The sequence below is a fragment of the Pelodiscus sinensis genome, chromosome 4 (genome assembly GCF_052426305.1).
Source record: "Pelodiscus sinensis isolate ZL-2025 chromosome 4, ASM5242630v1, whole genome shotgun sequence".
NCBI classification, from domain to species: domain Eukaryota; kingdom Metazoa; phylum Chordata; order Testudines; family Trionychidae; genus Pelodiscus; species Pelodiscus sinensis.
Window position 1 is genome coordinate 79,347,115 of NC_143055.1, and position 23,620 is coordinate 79,370,734.

The following is a 23,620-nucleotide window of genomic DNA, read 5'->3' on the forward strand; positions in this document are numbered from 1 at the left end:
TGCTTCAGCCCTGCAGTGGGGCAGTGGGAGGGCTGGAGTGCCAGTGCAGGCTTCTCAATGCTGGGTGGGGGAGGGAGCCTGAGCCTTGGGATTCATAGATTACTATGCCAGAAGGGCTATGCAACCATCTAACCTGACATCCTAGTCAACACTGGCTATCAGACATCCATGAATTAATATTTGAGTTACAGTATAACTTTCAGAAAAAACATCCAATCTCCAAAATTGCCAGTAATTGAGAATCTACGATAAATCTTTGAAATTTGTTCTAATAGTTAATTGTATTTATTGTTAAAAATTGTGCCTTATTTCTTGTCTGAATGTCTCTAGTTTCAACTTCCAGCCATTGGATTTTGTTATATTTTTTTTGTCTGCTAGCTTAAACAACCTATTATCCATTTTGTTCCCCATGCAGGTACTTAGAGACTGATCCAATCACTCCTTATCCTTCTCTTGGTTAAACTAAACAGATTGAGCTCCTGGAGTTTATCACTATAAAGCAAGTTTTCCTATCTGCTAGCTATTCCTGTGGCTTTTCTCTGAACTCTCCCCATTTATAGCCACCCTTGAACTGTGGATACCAGAACTGAACACAGCATTCCAGGAGCAGCCGGACCAGTGCCAAATACAATATTACCACTTTAGTTTTACTCAGGATCTTCCAGTTTATATATGCACAAGGATCACACTAACCCTTTCAGCCACAGCATAGCACCAGGAGTTCAATTTCAGAAGACTATCCAAAAGGACTCCCAAGTCTTTCATGGTCACTGTTCACTAGGGAAAGTCTGCTATCCTGTAAGTATGGCCTAAGTTCTTTTTCCCTAGAGGGATAACTTTACATTTGGCCACTGTAAAATGCATATTGTTTGCTTTAACCCAGCTTGCCAAACAATCTGGATCACTTTCTATCATGTGCCTGTACTCTTCATTATGAGTGACTCCCTCCAAACTGAGTCATCTGCAGTCTTCATCAGTGATGATCTTAGGGATTGTTGTTTTTTTCCAGGTCATTGATACAAATTTTAAATAGCACAGAGCCAAGAACCAATTCCTGAAGGAACCCAACAGAAACACTACTGATGATTCCCTGTTACAATTGCATTTTGATTAGCAGCCTCTTAAACTGCCTCTTTAGCACATAATGATAAAAGTATATCTTCTATTTAGACTGGCGTGAGCAATAGTTTTTGATGGGAGGGCCACTCTAAGAATCGGGTAAATGGTGAAGGACTACACTTGTCTATGATATTAACATCCAGATTTTTTAAAAAAATATTTTAATCTTGGGATCTCCAAAGCCACTATTTACATCAACACTAACAATGAGTATTTACCTGGAATAATGTAACTATAATTTTGTTTATATATAAATTAATATTTAAATAAAAGTCTGATTTATAATTATTAGGAAGAGAAGCCAAGTCCTGAACAGATAATGGTTTATAACTAATAATTTATTATTTAAATTGCAGCAGCATTCAAAGCCTGCAATCAGGAATAAGATCTTATTGTGACAACATTTAAACATCCTTCCAAAAATATTTTTAAAAAGACAAAAAATGGAAAAACAATATCACTACAGCTGGTCAGAGCTTCCTAGTTTCTCAACAGCCCAAGGTCCCAGGCCTCCCGGCTGGCCACTAGCAAACTGGCTAACCTAATTATTTTTGTTAACCTGACCCTGTGTCAAAATACAGATTGGTGATAACTGCAATAGTTTTTTCTCTTCCATATTTTCACATACACAACAACAAATCATCAATCATGCTCATGGATGCCTGATGAAATGCTTCCCAGATGCAGTCTCCTGGTCATTCATCTCTCAATCTGAATATTACATGCTAGTCAAAATGTCACATATGACTCAAGTGTAAGTGATGTAGCAACGTCTGCCTATTTGCCCAGCATCTCAAATAGCTCTGAAGTATGAATTGGCTCATTTATTTTAATGGGTGCTCGTTCAGATACCACTGATGTTTTAAATATCAAAATTTTTAACTATTTCACCCTAATAAAAACATTCAAGACTGGAGTAAAAGTGTGATATTACAAAAAATTCACACCATCTCCTTGACTGACTGCTTGTTTGGGGATATACTTTTACAACACACAATAGGGTTCAAAGGACAAGATTAGTTTCATTTTTCCCAAAGGGATGCTCAGCTTTCAAAATTTGTGAAACAACGGGGAAGAGATTTTGAAGGGGGGAAGAAGAAAGCTGCAAGAAGTTGATCTATTGATAACTGAAGAACTGTTTGCTTAGTGAGTATTTAATTGGAAAGTACAATGTCAGCTAATCCCATGCATTCCTGTCATTTCTGTTTTGTCAATTACTATCTCCCTTCAGTTCCAACTGAAGGACTCTGCAGTCTTCCTTTTAGGCAAAAAGAAAATCAAATGTTCTTCCTCTCATTAACCCATTTTATAATTCCAATTTCTTATTTGCCAAATGATAAAGAAACCCAATAGCCTTTTTAGTGTTTTTCCACTATATTAGTATATGCACTAATGTTCATACCTGACTTTATCTTTTTCCTGCATTACCCAATATACTTTTCCATGTCCACATTTTTGCCTCTCTTAATAACTGCAATTTTCTATTTGCAGGTTTCCCTAATTTTCTTTGAACCAAACTCCAGTACATCTAGAAAATAATTACCAACATTTTCTTGAAAACCCACTGAGATTATTTCTCTTTGGCTAAATGTTTCAGACAAGTTAGGCCCTGTACCAGTCTCAGTCCAGAGGGAGGCCAAGCTGCCTCACTACACGGCATTCAGACCAGTTGGTAGGCCGGTAGAGCCCTGCTTCAGGGATGGCCTGCCACAGTCAAGGGGGCTCCAGCCTATAGCCCAGCTAAATAGTAGTCCGAGTGCCCTGGTCCTAGCTCAGGATGAGGCAGTCAAAAGTCCTGGGGCTCAGGCCACTATTGTGGCCGAGCAGTCATTCACAAGCCCAGCCCTTGTTCAGATAGGGATCACAAACAGTTTAAGGGGTCAGTCTTTCTGCGGGCTGAGCAGTGGTCAGGTCTCCTTGATTTAGTAGAGAGCCAACAAGCGCAGGTGTTTAGCCCAGAACAGGGGGAACGTGCTCCCTGCAGGCCTACCTAGCTTAGTCTCTGCTCCTTAGGGTCTGCCGTGGACGATGGCACTGGGAGAGTGTCCATTGGCTCAGGGTCGAGGCCAAGCAGCGATCTGAGTGGCCCAGACCAGCCTTCTGGGCCCAGCAGCGGTCCTGGCCAGCTCCGCTCGCGTCGACAATAAGCCTGAGCCTTCCTCCTCGGGACATTGGGCAGAGTGTCTGGCTTGTGCTGAGGCTGGGCCCCAGCTGAGCTCTTAGCTCCTGATTTTATACTTCCATCCCTGCCTTTTTGCTTCCTGTGGGTGGGGCTGGGTTGCTCTGGCCTCACCCACCAGGGGGGTCTTAGGGAGTCCTTCCCTTTCTGGGTCAAAGGGAGGCCTCGCTGCCTCACTACAGGCCCCTAAATCTATACTTAGGCACCTTAACTAAACTGCATGTTTCCAGAAATGTCAAGCACCCACAAATCCTACAGAAGGTAACAGGAGTGGTATTTGTGCAGCATCTTTGAATATAAGGCTACTTGTATTTAGGTGTTATAGTATTGATTTAGGAGTCTAACTTTAGGCATCCAGATTTGAAAATATTGGCTGTTGGTCTCTATTGACCTCCATGGGATTTCATACTCCCTAAAAATAAAGGTATTTATCTGCTCATGTTTGTTCAATTCCTTGCACAATCTCGTCTTATCCTTTGGGTTCTTCACTCCCTCTAGCCTACTTTCAATTTCCTCATCCATCTTACCACTTATTGATGGAGTCTAAAGCCAGTATATGTGCCTTTTCCAGAGAACACTTCCTCAATGAATTCTGTCTCAATATTTTAATCTATCCCAGTCCTACCTAAAAAGCCCCATCTCATCTATCTGATCTTGGCTTATTGCATTTAGCTCCTAACCTCGTATATAAGCTTTGATTATTAATGATATCATAAATATCAATTTATATTCCTTGGTCAAATCTGTATTTTACAACAGAGTAAGATATTTTATAAAACTTAAATGGCGTATGTTACACCTCAACATATTATTTTGTAAAATGCTTTAAGGCTAAAAAATGTTATAAACAGAAAACAACAATTTGAACAGTTACATTTCATAGCAGACTGAAACTTCATAGATTCATACAGTACATGGCGCTTGCCATGCTGACTTACCTTTTTTTTTTATTTGACATTTCTCCTCCTTCATATTTCCCTTGGAAGAGAAGTGGCTGAACCAAGTGTTACCAAGGAACTTTCAGCATATTTTAGGGACTGAGATTCCTTTGTAACAAACTGGTTTTGAAGCATTATCTTTTTAAATTATCAAACTAGAGGAATCTGAAATCCTATGTTCTGCAATGAGCAGCACTTACATTAAAATAATACTGTACAGTGCATAAGTGTATCTTTGTTTATTGAGATCAATTATATGTTCTTAATTATTCTATTCATTTCCTCTACATTCAGCAGATAAAACATCCTGTGGGATATTATCCTCTAACCAACATGGGGACTGGAGTAAACTTACAACTAGGACATTTCTTGAAGTATCTTCCAACACTCTTATGAGTTCAGTCATAATATTTACATATACCCTAGCACTTTGAAATCTCAAGCTGTATTAACCAGCTGTCATTTTGGTGTCAAACTCCGGTCATTTTAATGTGAAATAAGGGTCAGCACATGATTTTTTGCTATTAGTAAGATCATTCTTAGCTACTGAACTCTTATTAAACCACAACACATGAAGAAGAGTTCTGTGCAAGTGTGAAAACTTGTTGCTCTCACTGACAGAATTTTGTCCAGTAAAATATATTGGCTCACCCTCCTTGTCTCACAAATATCCTGGGATCAACACACCTACCACAACACTGCATATAATAATGTGCCCTGTTGACATTCTTAACAACTCTACAGTGACATTTTGTTAGTGCTAGTATATGAATAGAAAACTATTCAGACTAATAACTAACAAACAACTCTCACCAAATTAAGCACAATTATTTAATTGTTAAGGGTCTGACTTAAAATCACATCAAGACATTTTCAATAAATACTGGGTTGAACCTCTCTAGTCCAGCACTCTCTGCTCTGCTCCGTGGTCTGGCATGATTTTAGTTAGCCAGATTTCCATTTATCATGTGTGTGGCCAAGTTTCCCATGATCCCATAAAGTTTGTTTACAGCCACTAGTCCTGGCTCTCAGTGTTCTGTGCTGTTATTTAGCTCTAATTTATCCCCTAAATGTCTTCCAAGAGCCCAATAAGCAGTGGAAGTGTTGGGAACGCTGCTAGATAATAATGACCTCCGTGGTTTGGCAAATTCTCTGGTTCAGCACTGGTTAGGTCCCTAGGGTGTTGGACTACAGAGGTTCAATCTGCAAAACCTGTTTTTTTCCCTTTTATCCATATTTTTAGGTGTCAATAAAGGTTATTGTTCTCAGTTCCATAATTATTGAGCGAATTTCTACGGCCTGTGACATGCAGAAGCTCAGGTCAGATGACCATTAGCCATGCTGGCTTTAAAATGTATGAATCTATGATACTAACCTCCAATATTGCATGTATGTTTTGTCATCACTAAATTTCCAAGTGTCTCAAGACTCATATATACTTGCAAACTACATCTTCCCACTACTGCTGGACAGCCATCAAATTACACATTTTTGCATGTGCAAAATATTCCTTAGGTTGAAAAATGTGTAGCTATATTTAATTTTTTGGATTTGATAGTTTCATTTTAAAATACTCTGCTCCTATGCCACTCAGGAATTCAACTAGCACTGGGAGAATCATCAGCTACGTCTACACTGGCCCCTTCTTCGGAATAGCCATGCTAATTTAGAACTCTGGAATAGGGAAATGCGCGGGGGATTTAAATATCCCCCGCGGGATTTAAATAAACATGGCCGCCACTTTTTTTCCGGCTTGGGGAAAAGGCCTACCTGTTGCCACAACTCTCAGAATTGGCATAAACATAGCACCTCTTCGAGTTACTCTTTAGTGTGTTCTTGAAGCATTTTTTCTGGCCATCTTCTATGAGGTTGTCTACTTTCAGCTGATTGTACAACAATTGCTTTGGCATTCTAGTGACATCCATCCTCAACACATGACCAGCCTAATGTAACTGTGATGCAGAGAAAACAGTTTAAAATCCTGTAGAGTGACTGTGTTTCAGAGCCACATTCCTGGTAACTTTATCCCACCATATATTGTGAGTATGGCATGCAGATGTCAGAAATTGATCATATCTAGAAGCTTGATGTGATGCCTGTACCAGGTCCAAAGTCTCACACTCATATAACAAACTGGACATTAGAACCATTTTATAAATGTTTAACTTTATTTGAAGCATAATACCACATTGTTGCCAATTTGCCAAATGATGAACTGGCTTTGTTGATGCAACTTATCAGTGTCTTATCTATATAGGTATCATTCGACAACATGTCACCAAGACAGCTGAATGCCATTACGTACTTCTGATGTGTGATGCTGATGATGACTTTTGGTTTTCTGTAGAGTTTCTATGGTGCAGGCTGATGAATAACTTCTATCATTTCCAGACCTGTTGTCAGCCCACACCTTCTTCCAGATTATGTGAATCTGTCTGTAATCAATTGTATCTCTTCTAAAGCACAGTCGTTGGCACACAGCAGCTCATGAACAAAGGCCTCAAAGACCTTCATGGAAGACTGCGGCCTGTTCAGATTGAATACATTTTCCAGAGGATCAGAGGAGTATTCTGACACTGGTTTTCATGTCTCTCCTAACATCATTGAGCATTACTGCATGGAAGATAATGAACATGACTGGAACCATTATGCAGCCCTGTTTAATACCATTCATGATATGGAATGGGCCATACAGAATACCATTTACACAGACTTGGCCAAGCATTTTGTCTAAAATAGACTCAGAACGTTAGTGAATTTTCCTGGACAACCAAACTTATGCAATAGTTACAAATTCCAGGTCTGCTTCAGACAGTTTAAAGGTACTCTTGTTGTTCACTGAGTTTTTCCAGCATCTGACAACCTCCCAATATCATGTCTGTAATTTCTTTTGTTGGCCTGAAACTACAAATATACTTGAAACTACGAACTACTTAGAAATGTAGAATTATGATTAGTTTTACATATCTCCCTTCAGCTTAGTGAGTCCTTGTTAACTGTGATTAATGGAAGCCCTAAATAAAATAAATATTATTTTATTTATTTGCAAATATGATGGCAGATGATTAGTGATGTTGCATAACAGACAAACTCTCTGGCCAGATCCTTTTCAGCAATGCAGAGTAATGAAATACCAGGAAAGTTGCCACAGCTGGACTTTTTACCTTTCCTTCTATATATGGTGACAATGGTGGTATATTTGAAGTCCTTTAGCACATTTTCAGTACTCCATCTATTGAGGAATAGTCCATACAATCACCTCAGCAAGGTCTCACCTCCATACTTCATCTCTTTGGTGCATTCTGTTACTTTTCCGTATCAAGGGACATTCTAGATTAAGTAACTGCCTCCACATTAGGTTTTCTTAGATCAGTGTGTCTTAAACTTTCTAAGACCGAGGAACATCAAACAATAATTTTTTATGAGGAACACCAAGGATTTTTTTTTGTTCAGTCAAAAAAAAAAAAAAAGAAAAGAAAAGAAAAGAAAAGAAAAGAAAAGAAAAGAAAAGAAAAGAAAAGAAAAGAAAAGAAAAGAAAAGAAAAGAAAAGGTGTGGGGGGGTGGAAATGGCTTGGGGGGAAGTTATTGAGGAAAAAAAAAAGGTTGGGGAAAAGTTATTGAGGGAAAAAAAGGTCACCTGCCCCTTTAAGGACAGCCATTTTGAATTGTTCTCCGCGGCACACCTCCGACTGCCTCAGTTTAAGAAACACTGCCTTAGATTATATTTAACTTGGAAGTTAAAAGTTAATTCTGCAGCACAGTGGTGTGCTGAGATGATCAGCTTTTCAAAGATGAAAACAAGCATTAAGGAATTGTTATGACTGTAAACCGTGAAGGACTGTGCATAGTAGAGGCAATCATGACATCGGTCAGATACAGCCATTTCAAAGATAGAAACTCTAGCCTCCTTGAATGAAGCTGAAATTATTCTCAGCTGCAGTTACTGTTCTTGATCCATAAACAAATGATTCTCTGTGTAACTTCTTGACATTGTTATAAGAATACCCCTAGCATCAACACGTAGGATGAAGAGCAAGCCCAAACTGAATAGGACACTATTAGTGACTGTATAAGTCAGTCAATCAGCTGGTTTAAAAATCTTTGATGTTTCTCAGTCCAGGTACTAATTGGCTGTTTGAAGGATATCTGTGGGTACCCCTTCCATTGTTTCTTTGCCGCTGAAAGGCAGTAGGTGCACCTGTTAAACTAAATGGAATATTAACCCATTCATATAGATATTGTGCTATAATGAAGGCTATGAGGTGGTAGTTTTTTTCAGCCATGGACAGAGAACCAAGATTTGCTTTCTAGTCAGTTCTGACACCTTGGATTTGAGAAAAGGGCTGTCTGTCTCATATGGTTTTGCTAGTTAACTCCCAAGAGTTGAAGCAGATTATTAGACTGCTATCCCTATTCCAAACAAATGCCACTGATGATGAGTAGGATGACTCTGATTTGCTGATACATCTCCTGTTCAGGAGATCTTGAAGATATTCCTTTTATTCTTTATATAGTAGATACGACATTGAAATGTGAGATTTTCTCCAAAGCATGCTGGCTTACAGCTTGATATTCATATATAGGTTGGACCTCTATATTCTGAACTTCTATCGTCTGGCAACATCTGTGGCCCAGCATCCCTGTGGGTGCTCCAAGACTGGAGGACTCCTGGGGAAAAGCCAGACCCTGTGCTCAGCAATTCCCACCTTGCCATCCCAGAGCTTCTGGACCGTTTCAAATAGCTCTTTGTATTGCTGAAACTCAGGAAGGGGAGGGAGAGAGGAGTGGGGACAGGAAAACAGGCTGGGTGACTGCAGAGCCCCATGGCCAGGAGCCAGGAGTGCAGACCAGCAGCCAGAGCTAGGACAATGTTCTCTTTAATCTTTTCCATCCCCGTGCAAAATACATTTTAGGTGCACTGAGGCATGTGCGAATGTATGCCTCCAGGAGAAACAAAAAACTTAGATATGAGCACTCTTCTAATCAACTGGGTGGCATTTTAATCTCTTTTGAGTGACCACCCACAAGCACTCAGCTTGCAGGGAATTCTGGGTGAGGAACACAGCCAGTCTTCACTCCTTTAGTGCCAGCCCCTTTACTGCTGCTGAAGTGGAGCTCCACAGCCAGCAGCAACAGAGGGGCCGGCACTGACCTCCCCTGGCCCAGCAAATTCTCTGGTTTGTGAACAGTTGGGGCCCGAGGGTGCTGAACCAGAGAGGTACAACCTGTACAAACTAGGGATCCATCCCATCTCTCCATTAGCTCTGGGGAAGGCATTGTACTCCTTTTTCAGCATCTGCCAGAGGCCTTTTCTTTTTGCATCTCTTATAAATGGCTCAGGTTCACTGCTGGTGCAAAAAGATCACAATCATCCACTCTGCTTAAAGGCTCTTTTCTTTGCTGACTTATTTCTTGATCCCCTGGACCTCGCTGACTTGATCCTTGAACTTTCATCTCTCTCTTTTGGCACTAATGCCACCTGTAAGGGTTCTATTTGTTAAGTAGCCATTGGAATTTCAGATTTAACCTGCTGTAAACTTCCCAGGATAGTACATCTCTTCAAAATAATACATTTCTTAGTCTATAAGGTGCCATAGGACTGCTCGTTGTTTTTACAGTTACAGACTAATACAGCTACCCCTCAGAAGTTTTAAGTGGTAACTCACAAACATATTTAAACAGCAAGATGATCCTTTAGCTAATCTGACTATGTCTCATACACGTCCAGTTTCTCAGATCACTAAGCAGCAGAATCTGGATCAAATGCTTCAGTTAAATTTTCAGAACCCAGACCGACAGGAGTCAAATGGTTATTTTATAAAAGAAAAACAATAATTTAATGGTCCACTCACATTGCTTCAGCTTTCATCTGAATCCTTTGTCTCTTTATTTTCCAGAAGCTCTGGTAATGAAAGCTGTTAGGAAGCCCACCAATCACCCTGGATCACTCTGACAGCCACAACTCACATTTAATCCCAAGGATTTTGATAATATAAACACAGTATACTCATTTCACTATCCTGAGTAACTCAACATTCTCACCTTTTTATTTTGTGGGGAATTATTTGAAAGAAAAAAGTGGAACATTATTTAACTCTAAGATTGCACCCTGAAAACAGGGTTTTCTTGCACAACAGTTGCTTTAGATGATGAGTCTCAGACTAAGAATTTGGAAAGACTACAAGTGCATGAACTTCAGGTTTTATAAACATTAAATTATTTTAAAATCCAATCAGCCTTTCTTCATTCAATTAATAAAAAACAGAGGAGACATATTTAGGAGACAGTGTATATAGTGGAGGTCTCAATGTATATAGCAGGACTCCAGAGAGGGTGGGGGTCTATGTATGCTCCCCAATCCTACACATCCCCCAGTTCTGCCTTCCACTCCAGGGAGATTTAACACCCCCAGGGGCTGCCACCACCACCATGGTGAGTGCCCTGAACCCTGCTGATGCCCTACATCAGGCTCTCCCGTAATCTTCCCCAAGACTCGGGGAAGGAGTCTTGGGGAAAAGGTTGCAAGGGAGAGGGGGAAGTGCAGAGGTGGGAAGAGGTGGAGTGGGGGTGGAGCAAGGGCTGGGCTTGGGATAAGGGTATGCACAATTCCTGCTCCCTTCCTTCCCCCAGTGCCACAGGGATTCGCGTACCAGAAACTGAGTGCAGGCTCAGGCCATGAGTTTGAGACCTCTGGTATACAGTGTCTCAGCTATCTTACACTGCTGAAAGTGGACAAGCTATTTGAAATAATGAAACTAAAGGATGAATTGACATCAGCTATTAAATCTGAATTCCTTGTTTCCAAAATTGTATGTCTGAAGAGTTTAATAATTAAAAAACACCTAATATTTTCCCTAAACAACAAAACAAGGTTATGTTAGTTCACTATTTTTTTGGAAGCAAATTATATCTGCAGTGAATTGCAAAACTATTAATTATCCCTAATACTTGCAAAACCTTTAAAATCATATATATGGACATTCCCTTATTAGTCCTGCACAGTGTTCTAACTGGCAGAAAGATATATTATTATTATTTGCAGACAGTGACCACATACTGACCCCTGCCTCTGTAAACACAACTTTAATATCAATAAACACTGCATTACCCATATCTCCACACCACTGCAAAGACAACAAGAAATTGTACAATATATTCACATGCACATACAAAATCTAATTTTGAGTTTAGTGAAAAAATGCATTAATAATTCAGTTGCAAAGTAAAAAAAATAAAACCTTGATTAATATTCCAAAGTTGTCATGAAAATAGTTTTGAATTCAGCTCATATAATTAAAGTTTAAAGATCCATGTATTCTGTAAATTTTATCTACAGCAAGTTACCTGGAAGCAACTGCAAAATTCAAAAGATATTTCTGGGTAAACTCTACTGCTCACAGGTAAAGAAGCCAAACAGTTAATTGGAAAAATAAACCCTCTGCATTCTTTAATTAACACAACCTGCCTGATTAAAACAGAAATAAGACTAATTAGCAGCCTATATAGCATGGTATCAATACTAAAGGGAAAAAAAACATGTACACCCACTGTTACTAAACAATGTAATCTGAACTATCTACTTTTGAATTCAGGAGAGAAAGGGAGGGTAGATTTTCAGCAAATAACAATGCATCACTTTAAAGTTAGGATTCTAGTCTCTCCAGCATTAACAAAAAAGAAGTAACATTAAGAGGGATCACTTGAGCAGCTCTTTTGGTGGTTGGCTGGGGTCAGTGGCAACTCATGTACAGAGAGAGTTAGCATGCAAAATCACAGTTATGGGTGTCTGTGCGTCTGAGTTAGAGACTAAATAGAACTGAGAACACAGTATAGGTTTTCTGTGTTCACAATGCTTATTAGTAATAGCCTCAAGGAGTTCTTCTGTATTGTGGCACATATGCAGACTGAACAGTCAAGATCTGATAGAAGGCAAGCTGCCGGAGTGAGACCCGGGTGTTGGGGTGTTGGATTCACTGCCCCAGCCAAAATCTATAGTGACTGTACAGCAGTCTGAAGTGTTACTATCTAAGAGTATGTCTACACTACAAAGTTAATTCGAACTAACGGACTTTGATAGGCGCTACACTAGCGCTCCGCTAGTTCGAACTTAATTCAAACTAGCAAAGCGCTTAGTTCGAACTAGGTAAACCTCATTGTACGAGGACTAAGCCTAGTTCGAACTTACTAGTTCGAATTAAGGGGTGTGTAGCCCCTTAATTCGAACTAGTGGGAGGCTAGCCCTCCCCAGCTTTCCCTGGTGGCCACTCTGGCCAACACCAGGGAAACTCTATTGCCCCTCTCCCAGCCCCGGACCCCTTAAAGGGGCCCGGGCTGGCTACGGTGCCCGTGCCAGGTGCAAGCCTGCCAGCACCCAGCTAGCAGACCCTGCACCTGGCACGGCTCAAGCCAGCCACCTGATGCCCCCCAGCCCTCCCCCTCTTCCCGGGACCAGGCTGGCGGCTCCCGGGAGTTTGCCCGGGACCGCAAGAGGCGGGCACCCACCTGGTCTAGTACGGACATCGTGGACCTCGTCCACGACCTCCGCACTAGGCACAGAAAAGTGGCCGTCTAGGGCAGGAGAGCTGCCATTTGCCAGGAGCAGGAGTGCATGAAAATCAAGGTGGTCCACTGAGACCCCCGACCCTGAGCCCTGAGCTTACAATGGCCGTACTAGGTCAGACCAAAGGTCCATCTAGCCCAGTAGACTGTCTGCCGACAGCGGCCAACCCTAGGGATCCTGGAGGCGATGGACCAAAGACAGTGACCAAGCCATTTGTCTTGTGCCATCCATCTCCAGCCTTCCACAAACTTTGGGCAGGGACACCACTCCTACCCCCTGGCTACCACCACTGCATGGACCCAACCTCCATCACTTTATCTCACTTCTCTTTAAACTCTGTTCTAGTTCTAGCCTTCACAGCCTCCTGCAGCAAGGAGTTCCACAGGTTGACTCTTTGCTTTGTGAAGAACAACTTTCTGTTACTAGTTTGAAGCCTGCTACCCATTCCTTTCCTTTGGTGTCCTCTAGTCCTTCTATTATGGGAACTAATGAAGAACTTTTCTTGATGCACCCTCTCCACCCCACTCATGCTTTTATAGACCTCTATCCTATCCCCCCTCAGTCTCCTCTTTTCTAAACTGAAAAGTCCCAGTCTCTTTAGCCTCTCTGCATATGAGATCTGTTCCAAACCTATGATCATTTTAGTTGCCCTCCCCTCTTCCACCCCCTTTTCCCAGTCTCCCCAAGTTTTGTTCAATAAAGAGAGATTCTATTTTTGACCACATGTTTTCTTTATTTTGTACATCAGGAAGGGGGGCTAGGGAAGGGTAAGTGGAAGGAGGTGAGGGAGGAATGGGGTACGAGCCCCCGATGGGGAGGACTGGGCTGGCTATGCGGGCTTCTGGGGGTGGAAGCTCTCCTGCAGCCCCCCAATTGTCCCCTCTCCCCAGATGGCAGCCTGCAGCAAATGCAGCCGGTCTGATGGCCGAGTGCTGTGATGTGCCCAGTGTGGGCACTCAGGGCACTCCAAGCCAGGACTGGTTTGCAAGCGGGGCACCCCTGAGAACTGTCTGTCCGGGGTGGGGGTCGGGTCCCTTTAAGCACAGCCCTCGGCTAGCCTGAGGCAGCAGCTCCACGCTCTAAGTCCTCATCTGATGCCCTGCTGGCACTGCTTCCGGCCATCCTTAACCCTGGTTCAGGGTCCACTTAATGTGAACATGCTAGTTCGAATTAGCAAAACGCTAATTCGAACTAGTTTTTTAGTCTGGATCCGTTAGTTCAAATTAGCTTAGTTCTAATTAACTAATTCGAACTAACTTAGTTCGAATTAGCACTGTAGTATACCCTAACTTCCACATGTAGACATACCCTAACTTCCACATGTAGACCCAAACTCGGCTTGGAAAGTGAATCCTGGGTGGTGAATCCAGGGCCTTAAACTCCACTCAAAATCCCTGCAACTTGCCTCCTATCAGACCTGGACTGCACAGTCTGTGAGAGAACAGAAACTGGAGGCCATGGAGAAGAAAGAAGAAAAGCCAGAAAAGGAGAAGAAGAGCCACTTGCAACAAATCCCACAGGTAAGGGGCTATTATGTCAACCATAGTTCATTTCAGATATGCCACAGCATATCCTAAATGCTGGGGGATGTGAAGGAGTTAATGTAGAGCTGGCTATTCTGACTCTATATTAACCACATATTCTCCCATTCAGAGAAATTTCATCATTTCAAAAAGAGATTCAGGTGGCCCAAACATACCAATTACAAAATATACTAATAATATAGTCTTGCTAAAAGGTTACAGATCAGTATCTTGCTGCCAGGATTTCTTGAAACCCAGTGCTCATATTTAAGATGTAGGACTGTCTTCCAAAAGAATACATTAAGGAACAAGTCAATAATTGAAATTGTGGATAGGAACAATCTTTTCTGTCCATTACAAACATCTTGGAACTCCCAGTCATGTGAAATTAAACATATAACTGACTGTTGTTATAAGTATATTAAGAAGGTTTCACATGACAGCTATAAAAATCCATATTTATGAAATGATTTCCAATATATCCATATGTACACTGACAATTGATTGAAATAAAATCCTTACATTTTGCTATTATCTTAGAAGCCAATGCAAAGAATCAAGGTCTGTATAAAATGTACTGCAAACTCATTACATACAAATATTACTTACTACAGCAGATACAATCTCAAAGTCAATGGGAATCTCCATGGGTGTAAAACTGCCCATGCTATCGTACTGAAGTATCAGGGCCTAAATTTGGACATTCCCGTAGGTCAGGCTTGTCTTCAATACACGGAAGATTCACACTGCCGTGGTCAATCTTCCAGAGTTTAATTTTGCCGGTCTAGTAAAGCCCTCCTAAATCAAACTCAGAGGGCACCCCTGTTGGCACCAATACTCCAGCTCCTTGCGAGGAGTCAGGGAAGCCGAATGAAGCATTTGCTCCCATCAACTGCCCGCTGTGGAGACCACGTGGAAATTCTAATTAAGGTATATCGACTCCAGCTATGTAATTAACGTAGCTAGAAATGCATATCTTAATTCAACCTTCTCCTGCAGTGTAAACGTAGCAATTTTGTATTAACAAAAATAAATACTGAATTACAGCACATTCCATATTGTTCTGATGGTGAATCATACTAAACGAATTAAAAGTAATAGGAGTAAAAGATGAGTCTCCAAACAAAATTATCGATTTAAAAGTCTGTAAATATCTTAGGTATTTCAGCAAAGCATACACTAATTTTTTGTTCATGCAGCAAACAGCACTATGGGACACACTATCGGGGTCTGTGTGTTCCAGCACAATATTAATGACAACAACAAAGAAAGCGGGAGATACTAAAAGAAAGGAATGAACATTTACCCATTCCAGTTCCAGCTGGTGCAATCTCTCTGGAGAAGATTTCCACAGCCGTTTTCTGCTTATGGTGTACAGCAAGCCAGATAACAGCTTCCCGTAGACCCTATTTCCAAACATTAGAAGTAATATTAAATTACTAGTTCTAGTAACGTTCTAGTAAATTAAACATGTAGAATCATACAATACTGAACTACCACTACTATAGTTGACACAATCACTATATTAAGCACTATAGTATAGTAAGCACTATAACAATCCAATGATATGCAAGCCTGGGGTAGCATTCTACTATAGAATTTTCTTTTACAGAACTTTTTAATTTAGTTTGATCTCAATCCATATTTAATTAAAATAAACAACAACACCCCGCTTGCTTTACAGGCAGTCCCCGAGTTACGCGGATCCGACTTATGTCGGATCCACAGTTACGAACGGGGCCCTCTCCCTGGTCTCCAGCAGACCAGGGAGAGGAAGCAAAGCGGCGGAGCATGCGGGCAGTGGACAGCCCAGATGCGTCTGGGCTGTCTGCTGCCCGCATGTTCCGCCGCTTTGCTCCCCGTCCTTCTGGTCTGCAGACCAGGGGGACAGGGAGGAAAGCAGAGCAAAGCCGCGGAGCCCGAGGGCAGCAGGATAGCCACGGCGCGTCTGGGCTGTCCCGCTGCCCCCGTGCTCCGCGGCTTTGCTCCAGACGCCTGTGGTACAGCAGCTGGGGCGCTGCCAGTTGGTCCTGTAGCGCCGTTCTGGGCGCTACTGGACCAACCCGGCAGCACCCCAGCTGCTCTGCCCCAGGCGTCCTGATTCAGCCACTGCTGGTCAGTTTCAGCAGCGGCTGAATCGGAACGCCTGGGGCAGAGCAGCTTGGGTGCGGCTGGGTTGGTCCAGTAGCGCCGGGGAGCAGCGGCGCTACTGGACCAACCCAATAGCACCCCAGCTGCTCTGCCCCAGGCATCCCCAAGTCAGCCGCTGCTGAAACTGACCAGTGGCTGAGTACAGGAAGCCCCTGCCCCGGGCTTCCTGGAATCAGCCGCTGATCAGTTTCAGCAGCAGCTGACTTGGGGATGCCTGGGGTTCTTAAGTTGAATCTGTATGCAAGTCAGAACTGGCATCCAGATTCAGCCGCTGTTGAAACTGATCAGTTTCAGCAGCGGCTGAATCTGGACGCCAGTTCCAACTTACATACAGATTCAACTTAAGAACAAACCTACAGTCCCTATCTTGTACGTAACCCGGGGACTGCCTGTATTTTCAAACCACGGTGGCCAAACTTATTTTCATTTCATTTTGAACCCACTGAATAAGCATGGGATCAAAGCTAATGGGCTAGGTTCAAATCATACATGAGGAGAACCTTCTGTGCCCAAAGGGATTTAATCTTGGTGGAGATGGCAGTGAAAGCAGTGTGCTCACTTTCCTCAGTGGTTTCATAAGAGGAAGGCACTTTTAAAATCCGTCAGGATCTTTATGATGCAAGCAGAAACTGTGCATGCACTGACTCAATACTTCCATACTTTCTTCTAGCAGCCTTAGCCATACTTCACTTCCAAGGCCAGCAATACCTACTTCTCGCATCCATTTTCATTCTGCAGTCTGCCCTCCAATGCACTTTCTGCCACTGGAGGATCTGCACTCTGGTGAAAGCTTTAGGATGAAACCATGACTCCCATGAAATCAATAGCAAAACACCCATTGATTTCAATGGAACCAGGACTGCATGTTTGTTTAAAAACAACACCGGCTCTATTTTATGCTTTTTTTCTTCATCTGTAAGCAAAAATAGTTTTCTTGTGCAGATGTAATCCCTAATTCTATCTGCTTAAACACAGCATTTTTAAATACACCCTTTTTTGCAGCTAGGATAAGATTCTTTCTCTAGTGTCCTCGGATTGTTTTCTGCTTTTTTTTCTGCTTTTTACTCTCATTTCAATGACAGTATGTGTCAGCTTTAGGTGTTTTGGTTTTGTTTTGGTTTTGGGTTTTTTTTTGTTTTTTTTTAAGAACAAGCAACCAACCATACCTGTGTTTTTTTCAGGAAGCAATTTATGTTCTTCAGTAAGGTAAATGATTGAGTCAGCTTTGACTCTACCCATTTGATCAAATTTTTAATACTAGATCACCTTTATCAGGTTTTAGGAATACAAATCTAATATACCTCACTCAGGTCCTTAGGAATAATAATAAATGTTTCTACTTTTTATATGAAAGGAGACTGCACAAGGTTATAACCCTACAACTCAGATTTTTCTCAAATGAATTATAAAGTGTTGTGGAATATTTCCTCTTCCTGATAGTCAGCTATACTATACAATTTACAATTCATGCTAAGTTCTTCTTGCCACCCCATTAGCTCTATACAAGATCATGTTAATTTTATATAAACTTTAATTTCTTCACTGCAGACATTGTGTTTCAAGCCTACTTTTGCTAAGAGATTTACTCTGCTAGTGAATATGGAGAAAAATTCTAAACGTTTCTTTGATAAAGTCACATGAAATCCTGGTCCCATTGAAAACAATGACAAAACTCTCACTGATTCAAATAAGGGGATGATTTGGCCTCTCAAGAATAGGAGGCTTTCCCCTGTCATGTCCATTATCTTCTGTTCTTTTGCCAAAAGAAAGTTTTCACAGGGAAAGGAGATGTCTGTGAAATCACACAAAATCCATACTGCTTTTAGACTCTGCTTTTGGATTATTGTACATAAAGAATATTAGGCTTATTATATATGCTAGCAAAAAATGGGCAAAGAAAATAAGTAAATCAATCAAAAAGGAAGAATTCAACAAAGTGGAGACAAACCACTCAGGATGAATCACAATGTGAACATCTATACAGCCATTCTGTTATTTCGAAATAATTTCAAAATAATGGACAACTTATTCAGAAATCTGTACCTCATTCTATGAGAAATAACGCCTATTCTGAAATATTTTGAAATTAGGTGTGTGCAAATGCTTAGAGTATAAGACAAATATGTCTAGGTTGCAGGGGAAGGAGAAAATGAGGAGGTAATTTTTACAAATTAATTCATACATCTTTCATTGTTAAGCAATCTAAACCTGCTAAATAAGGAGTTCAAGTCAATACATTCATTTCACTCACTTACCACATTCAATACATGAAGATCAATGATTCAGCTACACCACAACCAAAATCACCCAACCATGAGTTTTCAAAATAAAATTATAATAATTTGACTTTCTTTTCCCCCCTTTTGCTCATAAACACAGATAGATATCAGATTCATACAGGCATGAAGTAATACACTACCTGCTTGTAAAGTTGGGACATTTTTACTCTCTCCTATTCTAAGAGCAGGTTTACACTGGGACATTCAGGAAAGTTAAGCAAAATGAAGTAAAGTTGTAATTTTTAAAGTGTGTTGGTTAAATCACAATAAACCCTTGTGTGAACAGTTCCATTTAGAAGTTAAGTGGCCTTAATTCATGCTATCTTAGTGTATTAATTAAAGGTCTGATGTAATCCCAAGACTATGTCAAAATAAAGCAAGTACTTTTTACTTCGTGCCAACAGGGTCCACATGGAAAGTTACAGTGCAACACTTCAGAACTATCTACAATTCATATCCTTTCAATCCACATTGTGGCACTATGAAAATATGGCACCAATAGTTAATATGGCTTAACTTCCCATGGAAACAAGCCCTATTAACATTCATCAAAACAGAACTGAAATTGTAAAGTTAATTTCTCATAGCTCCCATCACATGTGACAGTGTGTCAATAGGGCAAACTTTAAGGAGCTCTTTTAGAAAGGGTACAAATAATAGGTGGTCTGACCATATTTATATAACTGAAAACAATTAAACCAAGCAGGGCAATCTTTGGGCATCTTCTTAAGAATGATTACTACATAGCACAGGTGGTAGCCTCCAGTTCATCTTGAATAAGGAAGGTATCTTCACATCCCCAACTTCAAGAGCTAGGAACTTAATTAGTGCAATTAAGTCGCCTGGTAATTAGTAGGAAACATTTCTATGCAATGTATAATATTTACGTATTTACATCTGTTTCCTGTTTCTGGACTATATCAGGCCTTCAATATTCCTTTCATATTTCCATTTAACCTTATGCTTACTTCCTAGCCTTCAGATAAAGGATTATACAGTAAGCTAAACAATTTAAAAAACAATAAGCTGCTGTCCTGTTCAGTGCCTGAATCTAGAGTTGGAACTACATTCATATAGTATATCCTGCATAACCATTAAAACAGCCAGACTTACATGGTCATGTTTAAAAATCTAACAGCTGCCTATTTAGCAAAAATTCCTAGCTAGACAAAATTAAATATTTCAGTCATGCCCTATATTAAAATATACATATAAACAGTATATTATACATTAATAAATAGTTAACAGATGTTTCAATAGATGATTAATCAATTGTTACTGAGTACAATGGCTGCTTATAACCACCTATACTTTATATATAACATGCTTAAACATCTACTTAATAATTTATTACTTCTTTATAAACTATTTATAAATGCACTCAATGTAAAATGTGATTGATATGTCTAAATTAGAGACTAGTTGATGCTACAGCACGTGATTTAGAAGAAGAAACAGTTTCAGAACAGATATCATAGGAAATATAAAAAACTACAGTATATTGGCCTGACTAAATCTCCATCATGCCTTGGCTTCAGAACTACAGAAGACAGTCTGAAATCTGAGGAAAAGCACCCTAACAGTGTGCTGTGATTGTTGGTAATTATGCTGCACATAACTGTTTCCCTACTATCCTGTCTGCCATATACATATCTTTTCTCTCATCTTAAATTTTCATTGTAAAGTCTACAATGAGGCTTTGGGTTACTGGTACTACTGCAATACAAATAACCAACATGCTTTCCCGAAATCTGTTACTCTCTGAAAAAAAATGTTACTCTCTGACCAACTTGACACTGGGAAGACTGAATAGTTGCACAACTATAAAGAGTGCTCTGTGGGCTAACGGCTCAGAAACTGAATTGTCAGCTAGGGAGTACAAATGAGTCCTTATACCTTTCAGTTTTAATATACTCTGGGTAATCATAAGGTCGGGGTAGGTGGAACATCCCCAGAAATTTCTATCATCTTCAGTCTCAAAGAAAGTTTGGGTGCCCCCCTTACAGAAGAGCAATCTCCCATTAGAGTTGTCCACCCTACAGATTTGCAGGGGCTACAGTAACCTATAAATGCCTAATGGGAGGCTGAAAAAGGGTCAAAATCCATGTCTTCTTTTACATTTTTGAGAGTTCCCATCACAAGCAACTCTGTGTATGCTACCCACAAAATCTTTGGCCCAATAGGCCCCATCCAATCTCCTTGGATAGAAATACCAACAGTGTTCAAGCCATGCTACCAGTAAAATCCTTGGCAAGCTTAAACACAAAAAGGAAGCTTACAATAAGCAGAAACTTGAACAGAGGACTAGTGACGAGTATAAATATATTGCTCGAGAATGCAGGAGTGTAATCAGGAAGGCCAAAGTGCAACTGGATTTGCAGCTAGTAAGGGATATGAAGGGAAACAAGTTTCTACAGGCATGTTAGCAATAAGAGGGTGGTCAGGGAAGGTGTGGGACCTTTACTGGATGAGGGAGGTAACCCAGTGACAGATGATGTGGAAAAAACTAAAGTACTCAATGCTTTTTTTGCCTCTGTCCTCACAGACAAGGTCAGCTTCCAGACTACTGCACTAGGCAATACAGTACAGGAAGGAGGTAGGCAGCCCTCGGTGGAGAAAGAACAGGTTAAGAACTATTTAGAAAAGTTGGACATACACAAATCCATCGGGCCTGATTTAATGCATCCGAGGGTGTTGAGTGAGTTGGCAGATGACATTGCAGAGCCATTGGCCATTATCTTTGAAAACTTGTGGAGACCAAGGGAGGTCCCCAACAGTTGGAAAAAGGCAAATGTAGTGCCCATCTTTAAAAAAGGGAAGAAGGATGATCCGGGGAACTACAGATCAGTCAGCTTCACCTCAGTCCCCAGAAAAATCATGGAGGAAATCCTCAAGGAATCCATTTTGAAGCACTTAGATGAGAGGAAAGTGACCAGGTATAGTCAATATAGATTCACCAAGGGCAAGTGAGACCTGACCATCCTGATTGCCTTCTATGATGAGATAACTGGCTTTGTGGACATGGGAAAGTCGATGGATGTGATATACCTTGACTTTAGCAAAGCTTGTAATACAGTCTCCCACAGTATTCTTGCCAGTAAGTTAAGGGTGTATAAATGGACTGTAAGGTGAATAGAAAGCTGGCTAGATTGTTGGACTCAACCGGTAGTAATCAACGCCTCAATGTCTGGTTGGTGGTCGATGTCAAGTGGAGTGCCCCAGGACTTGGTTCTATGGCCAATTTTGTTCAGCATTTTTATTAATGACCTGGATGAGGGGATGGATTGCACCCTCATTGCACCCTCAGCAAATTTGCAGATGACACTAAGGTCGAGAAGCAGTAGATACATTGGAGGGTAGGGATAGGGTCCAGAGTGAACTAGACAAATTGGAGGATTGGGCCAAAAAAAATCTGATGGGGTTCAACAAAGACAAGAGCAGAGTCCTGCACTTGGGATGGAAGAATTCTAAGCACTGTTATATGCTGGGGACTGACTAGCTAAGCAACAGTTCAGCAGAAAAGGACCTGGGGATTACAGTGGATGAGAAGCTGGATATGAGTCAACAGTGTGCCCTTGTAGCCAAGAAGGCTAATGGCATATTAGGGTGCATTAGGAGGAGCATTGCCAGCAGATCTAGAGAAGTGATTATTCCCCTTTATTTGGCACTGGTGAGGCCACATCTGGAATATTACATCCAATTCTGTCCTCCCCCCCCCCCTTACAGAAAGGATGTGGATGCATTGGATAGGATCCAGCAAAACCAAAATGATTAGGGGGCTGAAGCACATAACCTAAGAGGAGAGGCTGAGGGATTTGGGCTTGTTAGTCTGCAGAAGAGAAGAGTGAGGGGGGATTTGATAGCCTTCAACTACCTGAAGGCAGATTCCAAAGAGGATGGAGAGAGGCTGTTCTCAATGGTGACAGATGACAGAACAAGGAGCAATGGTCTCAAGTTGCTGTGGGGGGCCTTAGATTGGATATTAGGAAAAACTATTTTATGAGGAGGGTGGTGAAGTACTGGAATGGGTTTCCTAGGGAGGTGGTAAAATCTTCATCCCTAGAGATTTTTTAAGTCTCGGTTTGACAAAATCCTGGCTGAGATGATTTAGTTGGGATTGGTCCTGCTTTGGGCAGGGGGTGGGACTCGATAACCTCCTGAGGTCTCTTGCAGCCCTAGGATTCTATGATTGGCTGAGCATGGAAACTGTGGGGAATGAGTTGGTGGTGAGATGAAACTGGGAATGCATGAACAAGGACAGAGAAGACCAGGCAAGGAGACTCGGGCTAAGATGAGAAGCCTGAGGAGTGGAGACTGGAATTGATTAGGTGGGGAGAATGGAACTTGGGCAGGGGAGGAGAAGAGACAAAACTGGGTCAAGGACAGATTGAAATGGAAAGTGGTATCCGTTAAATCTATTGACAAAGTTCCTCATTACCTTGTAGTGCTGGTCTCCGTAAAGGATGACAATCTACTATATCTATTAGTGGTTCTGTTAGCTCAAGTGCCAGAGATCCATGAGTTACAATCCTGTTGATTAACCAGGTATGTGACAATATGGTGCTACATAATACAATCTCTAGGTATTTTGCAATTTGCTTTACAAGAACATCAAGGTTGCAAGCAAAAGTCAAGTATTTGTGTAAATGTAATTCAGTCCCATTGGACATATGCATTATGACAATATCTCTAGTTACAGTCACATTTTTCCACAGGATTCCTGCCTCATTCAGTGCACAGGATTGATCTGAATAAGGGTGTGTCCTGAAGGAAATTATCTGTACGACAACTGCAGATTTTTTTCCCCCAAAACGTGGAAGATGTGTACTGAATGAGGCAGGGGACTGAAGGAAAAGAAAGGATGGTCTTT

At 41.2% G+C, this 23,620-nt stretch overlaps 1 protein-coding gene across 3 annotated transcripts in view; it reads right to left on the reverse strand.

Annotated features, from left to right (window-relative positions):
* LOC102455426 (uncharacterized) overlaps positions 1–23,620 on the reverse strand; it is a 108,864-nt gene that overhangs the window by 38,784 nt on the left and 46,460 nt on the right. For all 3 annotated transcript variants that reach the window (XM_089777961.1, XM_075930095.2, XM_075930096.2), the window contains one exon: positions 15,627–15,726. In XM_089777961.1, the coding sequence (XP_089634087.1) occupies positions 15,627–15,726 (100 nt within the window). The remainder of the gene's footprint in view (positions 1–15,626; positions 15,727–23,620) is intronic.